Source organism: Microtus ochrogaster, unplaced genomic scaffold (genome assembly GCF_000317375.1).
Source record: "Microtus ochrogaster isolate Prairie Vole_2 unplaced genomic scaffold, MicOch1.0 UNK146, whole genome shotgun sequence".
Taxonomy (NCBI): domain Eukaryota; kingdom Metazoa; phylum Chordata; class Mammalia; order Rodentia; family Cricetidae; genus Microtus; species Microtus ochrogaster.
In genome coordinates, this window is record NW_004949244.1 from 175763 (window position 1) to 186168 (window position 10406).

A 10406-nucleotide genomic window follows, 5' to 3' on the forward strand; every position below is an offset into this window, starting at 1 on the left:
CCTGGTGATGGTGTTGAACCTCTGATCCTACTGCCTCAAACTCTTGAGTGCTAATGGGATGACAGGCGTGTGCCATGGTTTATGGGATGATGGGATTGACTCCAGACCTCCCTGCATACCAGGCAAAAGCTCTCCAACTGAGCTACAGTGCCAGACCCCACCAAGCTTGTTTTAATGTCTTCTCTCTAGTTTTAGATTGCAGTAAGGTCAATTTTAGTGTATGCTCAGAGAAAAACATCAGTTTAACCATGCAAAAGTCATTCTGGATTTTACTCATTATCTGCTTTTTAAAACCACACAAAGAACCTTCAACAAATTAGCCACTGACACTTAACCAACAGCATCAGGGAAATGCAACATAAAACTACCCTGAGATGCCCCAGTCAGAATGGCAGCCACTGGGAAATAAGAAATGAGAGCGAGGCTGTGTCCTCTGTTGGAAATCAAACAACCTGGCCCAGCACTGTGGAAAAGAGTATGAAGAGTTAAACAAACAAACAAACAAACAAACAAACACTTCAACCCCATTACGGCCTAATCCCTTTTGGACACTGTAAATACTTCCAGTGAAGAATACGGGTGGTTAAAAAATAATCCAACTAATGCCTGAACCCCAGATGTTTAAGTTCCAATGCAAAAACATAAGAAGCATGAAATACATTAAGGGAGCAGAACTCTTAAAAATTACTACTCGCATATTAACGTCTTCTAACAAGAATAAATGAGATGAAAGCCCCGAGAAGGAACTCAAAATGTTTATCACCTTATCCCACTGAAGAGACTGGGAGTAGAACAAACATCTCAGTGTAGTGGAGGCTAAATACAACACATCTATAGCCAACCTCATACAAAAGGAAGGAAGACTCAAAGTATTTCCACCACAGTTAGGAATAAGGCAAGGGTGTCCATTTTCTCCACTCACTAAATATAGCACTTTAAGTCTTAGCTTGGACTAAAGAAGGAAATAAATGGGACACAAATAAGAAAGGAAGTCAAAGTATCCTTACTTGAAGATGCTATGACTCTATGGAAAAAGACTACCATGACTGTGCCTCATCAGAAGACTCTTAGCACTGATAAACACTTTTATTAAATATGGGTATATAAAATTAACACAAAACATCTGTAGGCTTTCTACATACCAATAACAAACATGCTAAGAGAGAAGCCAGGAAAGCAATCCCATTCACACTGTATCAAAAAGTAAAATACTGGTGGCTGAAGAGATGGTTCAGCAGTTTTAAGAGCACTGGTTGCTCTTCCAGGGGACCTGGGAACAACTGCCTGGAACTCCAGCTCCAGGGCATCTGACACCTTTTTCTGGCCTCTGAAAGTATCTGCACTTATGTGTGTTACACACACACACACACACACACACACACACACACACACACAGAATTAAAAATGAGATATTTTTAAAGTATCTTATAATAAATCTAAAGAATGAACTTAAAAGTCCTGTACAATTTTAGAACACCCTGTTTAAGCAGAGAGCTGGCTAGACCTGAGTGTACAGCTGTCTTGAACCCAAGAAAGATGAAGGCAGGAGGATCAGTTGAGCCCAATTTAGGTAACAGTCATAAGATTCCTTTCAAAAAAGGCCAGGTGGTGATGGTGGTGCACATCTTTAATCCCAGCACTTGGAAGGCAGAGGAAGGCGGATCTCTGTGAGTTCGAGGCCAGCCTGGTCTACAGAGTGAGTTTCAGGAGAGAACTGTTTCACAGAAAAACCCTGTCTCAAAAAACCAAAAAAAATCCTTTCGACAAAACAACCAAATAAAAATCAAACAAAAACCTCAGATTGCTGGTCCTTATCTGCAGATTTCTGGTTCAGACTGTGTATATGAGGTAGGGCTACATAATTTACTTTCCTTACATCACTAGCAAGTGGAAGAACTGCGTTTAAAAATAATGCTCTATAGTCTCTGGTTGCTTTTGGGAGCCTTGGCTCACACTGCTCTGTTAAGGAAAAGCATGTCTACCTCTCAATCCCCAGTCAATGGTTATGCTGCTAATTCAAATATGGAAAGTAGCCGGAAGTAAAGAGTGTTTGAACAGACTAAAAATGTGAGGCCTTTGCTTGAAACTGGTCCATCTGTCACACAGATGGACACACAATAAAAGAAATAAGAAAAAACAGAACTGTCTCAGGAAGTAACTCTAAGCTCACTAGCTAGGCTATCAGACTCGTCATTAGGGTTGACAACTGACATGAAGATAAGCGGAGGAAGTGCGACACATGTGACTCAGAAGACAGTCACGTGGCCTGCCATAAACAATTCTGGAAGAGTTGCTAATTTGGGAATTGGGGCTGGGGAGATGGATGGGTGGTAGAGTACTTGCCTATGCTCAGACAATTCGAGAAAAAGAGAGTTGGCTACAAAGATAAGGTCAATGTCAAGAGTTTAGAGCACTTACATCTCTTATCTTAAAATAGGTTTTCTTCAAATTTGATGAACTGACTTTTACTCCTCAAATACTGCCCTCAGTGTCATCTCCTACTTCTTTGAAGACATGATTTCTCACAAATTAGATTTGTTTATTCTTTTTAAAGTCCGTGACCTTTGGGTTTAATTTTATCAGTACTTCCCTCTTCTCAAACTTGAACAATGTACCTCATAAACCACCTTTATTTTCAATTGGAAACAAGGTCATAGTTCTTAAGTTCTTACTTCATTTTCAAACTTTGTTTCATCTTCAAACTTGGTTCGAGGTTGTATTCTCTGAAAAGCAAAATTATAAGACACACACACACAGCACTACTGTTAAAACACTTAAACCTCTCTCAGTTTCTTTCTCTTTCCCCTCCTCCCTTTACTCCTACTGAAGTCTAAAGCATATACCTTTTTCTTAAGGAACCCAACTCCTAGTTTCTGCTGATCCACGCTGAAGTTGTTTTCTGTGGTGTAGGACCTGCCTTCACATGAATACCACTTGAGTCACTCCACCTGATTGAAATGAATCATAGTAAACACACATACAATGTAAAATCCTGGTACCCGAGAAGTAGGCTGTCTTAGTCACCTTTCCCACTGGTGTGACAAAACACCATGACCAAGGCAACTTACAGAAGGAAAGCATTTAACTTAAAGGCCATGGTTCGAAAGGGTTAGAGTCCATGGCCTTCACCAAGGAACACAAGAGAAGAGCAGGCAGGCAGGTGTGGCTGGAGCAATAACTGCGAGCTTACATCTGATCCACAAGCACAAAAAGAGCTAACAGGAAATGATGTCAGTTTTTGAAACTTCTAAACCTATCCCAAGTGACACACTTTCTCCAACATGGCCATTCCTAATTCTTCCCAAATAGTTCCACCAATGGGACCAAACATTCAAACATATGAGTCTATGGGAGCCACGCTCATTCAAACCACCAAGTTGGCATGGACTTCTTTGTGGGGTGACCCTTCTTCCACTCAGTCCTCCTACTCCTGACTGGGTCTTTACCCTACTGTATGGCAAGCCACCTACCTGGTGGTCCCTCAGGCTTCCCTGGGGTCCTGGTAGTCCCTTGTGACTCTGGTAGCCCATCTGGGCTCTTGTCTTACTAATGGGGTTCTTGCCCTTCCTTTCTTAGTTCTTGCTTCATAAGTAGCTTGGAAAACTAAGGACCTGAAAGCAAAGGAGATCATGGTGACAACGTTTGGTATATCCAGTTACAAACATCCTTCTTAATTTTCATCATGTGCCAATCTACCTGGAAGACACATCTATTTAAAACGCTAATCTCTAAACCTCTGTTCTTACTAGGACAATACTTGATCCTTCTCACTATTCCTACTTCTGCTGAACTATCAGATCTCAGTTTATTTTCCAGGATAAAACCAAATCAAGGCCTTACAGACACCACAAGGGACTAGAGGTCAGGCATATCTCTATAAATAATAGATTTGCTGGGCAGTCATATACAAATAAACTAACAGGTAGATAACTGTCAGAAAATGCTAACTTTATACAACTTTCATTTGCATCACAGAGAAGGGGAACTTCCTAAAAGTGGAGGAATGGGGGGAGGGTTTTGTTCTAAGGGTGGTCAACACTGGGCCTGGGGTGCAGCTAAGAAATAGAATGCTTTCCTCAAATATTGAATCCCCAGTGCTGAGAACAGCAACAATAACACACACACACACACACACACACACACACACACACACACCACTTCAACATGAAAAAAAGCATAAAATAAACAAAAAACTCATCGGGAAAAATAGGCTAATGTCTTTATAATTCAATTTAAAAAAGGATATACTGAGAGAAGGTCAAAAGGGTATACACAGAGAGTAAGTGGGCTTCCTAAGAGGCCACTTCCTTTCTGTGGGAAAAACTGTGAGGAAGGGCTGCTCAGAAACAAACATTTGGGCAAGACGATAAGGAACTGGGAGCTCCTAGGGGCCTCTCCTACCTCACCGCCAGCCAGCAGACTCGCAGCCTGAAGGAAACTGTAGCATGCCTCAATAAAGCTTTTTCCTTGGCTCTCTTGGCAACATTTCAGTCTTTTCCTGCATTTTAGTTGGTTGTCTTTCCCAGCAGATAAAACAAGCCACTGACTGGCAGGTTCCATCAAGGACCATGAAAATGACAAGTCTGACCTAGAACTGTCCATGGGGGACTGCAGAGGAGGCTGGAACCCAGCTCAGGCACATCCTGAGCCAAGCATGTATACACTAGTGCAGATGAAGCTGAAGGTCTGGAAAAGGCATGGCTAGTCACAGTCTCCCAGAAGGACGGGTGTATGTGCCTCTATCGGGCCTCCTTTGCCTACAGAACAGCCTCTTTGTACCTTCCTCTAGCTGGTCACCTTGCTTTTGCTTCAGACACAGAACATTAGTCTGACTAGATTTCCATCCTAAAGCCACAAAGGACCCCTCAGCCTGTAACAGTACCCTTCTTTCCCTGACGTGGAAATCAACCCCAAGCTTAGAGAGAGAACTTTCCGAGTTACAGTTTGCTCAGGTGTAGAGAGGACAGGCAACCTGTGTAAGGGCACACCACTTACAAAGTCCTGAGCTGTTGGACCCAATGTTCCCAGGCTCCAGGGCTCGACAAGGGTATCCAGGGTAATAATGCCCAAGCAAGGGAAAAGGTACTGTATACCCACTTACAAAACCACTTTGCTCCTAATCTATCTTTATTTCTTTTTTCTTTCTCTCTCTTTCTTTCTTCCAGTCTTAAAAACTATAAAGACAAACATAGTTTGATAACTCTGAGCAAATATTAAAACTAAAGCAGGAGACCAAGCAAATGCGTATGTGGTAGCAGGATGCTTTTGGCCAACCATACTCGGTCTTCTCTCTGCTGGAGCAGTCTCTCTGTCTGCTGATTCTGAGCAGCATTGACCAAGGAATGGCCGTCCAGAGCTGGAGACACAGGCCCCTGCTCTGGGAAGATGTCTGAATTGGAAAGAAAGACTGTTGGGCACTGATGATATTGCTAGTGTCGTGAAGCCTGGCTGCCTGAGTTCCACCCCTGGGGCCCAGGTAAAGCTAGGAGGGAACTGACTCTACAGAGATGTCCTCTGACCTCCACACATGGGCTGTGGCATGTGTGCATGGACATACACACACATACAACAATAAAAAATAAATAAAAGATTTACTCCCATTAGGCACAGTCTGTTCGATGCTTTAGCCAACATCTCGAGCAGAAAGGTGTTGAATCTAAAGTATGCATATTGTCAATTTCTGCAGTCCCATGGCTCCATGACAACATAACTCCAAGACCAGCACTCAATCTGCTTGTTTCGAGTCTTCCAGGTTCCTTGATCTTATCAGAGTGTTTGGGGCATAGTAATTATGAGTATTATAAATTTAAAAATGGCCTTTGTGTCACACTTGGAAGGCCGAGGCAGGGTTATTCTGTGTTCCAGGCATGTCTAAGCCACATAGCAAGACCCTGGACAGCCACTATTTCATTTTCAGCTGGAAAACACTTATGATTTGACGGGAAAGTGACAAAGACAGAAGACCCACAGAGCTCTCAGTGGTCAACCGGGAACAATATCAGCAGCAAGTAAAGCAGCACTGAATTTTAACTCCAAATATAAGATAGCTATCTATGAGCCTGTGTGATGCACACATAAGTGAGGACAGACAAATTTCTGGTATGGAATCATCCCAGGATCAACACAGATATTTTACTCCCAAGAATGGGAACTGTAACTCTGTACTCCAAACACACACTTCTCAGACTAACGTCTTTCCCAAGGGCACATCATCAGGAGGAGATGGAAAATAACTGACCGTGGAGAAAACTGACAAGCACACCTCAACCAGAGCTACAAGTTACAAGTTAGGCTGACAGCAGGCAGTAACACTTCATAGGTCACAAAATTTCTAACCACAACAATCTGAAACCTTGCAGGACAAAAACAAGTAAAGTCTGAGAAAGTGCCCCAGTCAAGAAAGATAAGGAACTCAGGGTGTAGCTGGGGGTGTGTGTGTGCAGAGGCCCTGAGTTTAATCTCAGGACCAGAGTGGGGTAAGATAAGGAGCCACGATGACTAAGCGCGCTGTGGTACTCAAGAGGGACTCCTGGAACAAAGGGCATTAGTAAAAGTGAAGAAAATCTGAGAAAACGAAACAAAAACCAACCATGGGCACTTAATAATGTGTCAATATTTGTTCACTAACTGTATTAAATGAATCATACTAGCCATTAATAACCGGGGAGAACTGGTATGTGATAAAGGAGGGCACTTGTAAATGAGAATACTATTGTAAATCTATATTGTTCTAAAATAAAATGCACAGAGAAGTGTTTGATAATGACAAATGAATCAGTAATCTTAAGAGACCGTAGGTGTGAAAAAGAGAAATCTGGAGCTGGTCACGGTGGTGCATGCCTGTGATCCTACCCGAGGCAGGACTGCAAATTCAAGGCAAGGCTAAACAATTTAGAAAGACCCCGTCTCAGAAGGATGCAGCCCGGATGAGGGCCTGGGGTGTACTAACGAAGTAGGTATGCTTGTTGAGCAGGTGGAAAGCCCTGCAGTTTCTACCCTGTATACAGTGTACATATGTTGAAATCTCCATTAATGAGTAGGGGTAGATGTTAATATAGATGCAGGGAGCACACACAAGGATAATTAAATTTGTAAAGTAGTAGCCAACATTGCTAAATGGCTGTCTTATATTGCTGAGTACTTCCAGTGTGCCTTCGAATTGGTTTTCTCTAGATATCTAGGTTGCTATGTTACTGGACATTTCCACCACGGCATGCATAGCTCACCAGCAACTCCCTAATGTCTTTCAATTAAAAATGCCCTGGCCAGCAGGGTGGCTCATGCATGTATGTAATCCTGTACTCAGGAGTTTCAGGCAAGAGGATCACCATGAGTTCAGAAGATAACAACGGGTGTCATTTTTTTCCTCCTAGCCTATCTTGGTTAGGTAGTTATATATTATCTGTGACCAGAACAGCGATATTCAATGGATATCCTTGAGTTTCTACAAATTCTACCAAGGAAGGGTTTAGAGGTAGGCACACCAGACCCCTAAATCATGGCTTTTATAAAAAGAACCAGAGCTGGAATCCATATTTCAGGTCATTCAAATACCCACCTAAGTTTGCAAAAGCAAAATAATTTCTTCTCACATTTCCTACTGAAATGCTACTCACTTGGCTTATTACAGCATATTACTAGAATGGCACACATTACAGCTAATTTAAATCGATGCACTCTATGTACACGCAAAGATGTACCGATCTGTACAGTACAAACAAGCTAACTTGGCATTTTTGATGGGCCTTCATTATTTTCACGACTGCAAACCCTTCCTTGTGGTATCTCAGCGGCTATTGGCTGAAGGAGCCGAAGGGGCTCCCCAATAGTTGTGAAGAACCAGTCCATAGGTTAAGTACATACAGAAAAATAGTGACATCCGCTTATAAATTTTAAATTATCAATTTTGAGTACGGAGCAAAATAAAGCCATTTAAGTTCTTTACGCAGGCAGTAAAACTTGTGACACAAAATGTTTGCAACCAGCGATATACAAAGAAAATAAACTTTAATAACACACGAGTAGCCTAAAATACTGTTTAGAATAGTAATAGATTGTCAACTTTATATTCTGGTTCCGGATGTTCACTTGTACTCCAATAAAGAAATCACACTCATCACGCTAAAGTCAACAAGTACCATCAAACCGAAAACCCCAAACGAAACATATCCAACTTAAGAACAACAAACCACTTTTTAATGTACCTCAAATGGAATTCTTGAGACCATTTTTTTCACGAAGCTGTAAATAATTCTTGAAAGAACATTTTAAAGGAGTCACGCAGGAGCTTTGGAGGACGGATACAAGAACACTTCTTGGAGCATTGGACAAGGAAGAACATCCAAATACTCGAGCTATTCCAGTATCTCACTGGTGGGCTGGCATTTCTAAAAACACCGAAGATGCTGTTTTCATAACATAATTCAAAGGCAGCCCGGATGCAAAGATTAAAAAAAAGGAAAGGAAAGGAAAGGAAAGGAAAGGAAAGGAAAGGAAAGGAAAGGAAAGGAAAGGAAGAAAAGAAGAAACGACTCCTGGACAGGAGTCTGAATCGGATTAGCTGCACCTCTTGGAGGCGGGGGCCGATTAAAGACTAGCTCCGGAGAAACGGGTTTTGCGGCTAGAGGCGGTTATCGCGGAGCATCTATTCGTCCTATTCTCTCAGACGGACACCGTCAAGCATCAGCACGCGTGCAGCCTGCCCTCGAAGGGCCGCCCTCGGCCCACGCCGCTGCGGTTGCCCGCGTGCTTGCCGCTCGCTGCACCCGCACTCACCATCTCGATGATCTTGGTCTTGCGGCCCGTCTTTCTCTTCAAGGTGAATATGTACTGGGCCAGCACCACGCCCGCCACCACCGCGCACACACTGGCGCTCGCCACCGCGCCCACCCGCGCCACGGCCGCGCGGTCCATAGGCAGGCCCGCGTGCGCCCGGCGCGACAGCCCGAAGACCGGCGGCTCCGAGCCCAGGGGCGCGGCACCACGCCGCACACCAACCCGGAGCTCCGCCCCGCGCGGTGGAGACTGAGGAGGCCCCGCCCAGGAGAGGTGTGGGGCGGGGCAGAGGGGCGGGGACAACGTGCCCCGTTCCCGGAACCCCGCCCCTACCTTAGGGGCGGGACTTCCTCTGACCCTGACGCCAGAGCTGCGCCAGTGAAGACCCGGAAGGAAACCTCTGTAATTCACGGCTTTGAAACAAGTAACGTATATATAGTCCAGAATCCCAGCGCTCCGGCCGCTAGGTTGTTCCTCTGATACACAGTAAGACCGTCCAAGAAATACAGGCGAGCCCTGCGCCAGTGAAAGAGACTTCAACCAGTGCCCACTCAAAAACTGTGCCCGGACTCTGCCAACATGGACTACAACGCCCAGCAGCCTCTGCGGCGCCGTTTCGGCTTGCGCTGCTTGGCTTCCTGGGTTGGAAGGCCAGGCTTAAGTTTTTGCGGTATTCTGTGTGCTACAATTTTCCCTTCTCAGTCCCATCCTACCCAGCAGTGTGGCAGCCAGACTTGCAGTTGTTCTCACTTGCCAAGTGTTTTTAAAGGGGTTGATATCGTTTCCTCTGCTTCTCTCGGAATGGGTATTCAAGAGAAATTTTTCAGGGTAGTCTGTCCAATTTTGTTGAGATTGCTGCTGCTGTTTGACCAGGCTGTCTGCCTGATGTGTGCAACCTAAGGAAGTCAAGAATTAATAACTGTGGAGGAGAAAAAATTCTTTTTCTCTAGGGTTTATCAGCTGGTCTAAAAGCAAATCGACATAAGACATATTAACCAGAGTAAAACAATTTATGTATTGTACAAATGGCAGTACTACAGAATTATGAGACTCAAGCTGGTTATAGTGCATCATGCTTCTAATATCTGCACCTAGCATACTAAGGCAGGATGATTGCTGCCAATACAGTGGCCAGATAACTATGGCCATGGACCATGGCCCTGGCTCTAACAAACAACAACAACAAAAATCTCAAAGTAGCCAAAAGATTGAGGCTAACCTGTACCATCCTGAGATAATGAAAGACATATGTATTATATTTGACAATTGTAGAGTGAGGTGGAAATGCACGGTGACTAAAGGTTGCCTTCTGCAGCCCCTTTCCAGGGACTATGGGTCTGACCTAAGTGATAGGGTGCATATCAAGCCCTGAGTTCGCAGTTATGTTTGGGATAGCTTTTATCCTGATACATGCACTAATGAAAATTTCCAAATGTATATATTTCACATACACATTTCTTCTGCACAAAGATTGCTTAAAATTGTAAAGAATTTGTATTAATTGCTCTTCTGTCTCTGTGATAAAACACAGTGTGACCAAAGCAGCTTAAAGAAGAAAGAGTTGGCATATGGTTCCAGAGGACTAGAGTCCATAACAGTGCTGACAGCAGGTGGCAGCAGGTGGCTGGCAC

General features: G+C 43.8%; 1 protein-coding gene across 1 annotated transcript in view; it reads right to left on the reverse strand.

Annotated features, from left to right (window-relative positions):
* LOC101993231 (cytosolic 5'-nucleotidase 3A) overlaps window positions 1-9008 on the reverse strand; it is a 29899-nt gene extending 20891 nt beyond the window's left edge. The window contains exon 1 of the mRNA XM_013355509.2: window positions 8776-9008. Coding sequence (XP_013210963.1) covers window positions 8776-8913 — 138 coding nt within the window. The 5' untranslated portion in view covers window positions 8914-9008. The remainder of the gene's footprint in view (window positions 1-8775) is intronic.
* Window positions 9009-10406: the final 1398 nt, after the last annotated feature.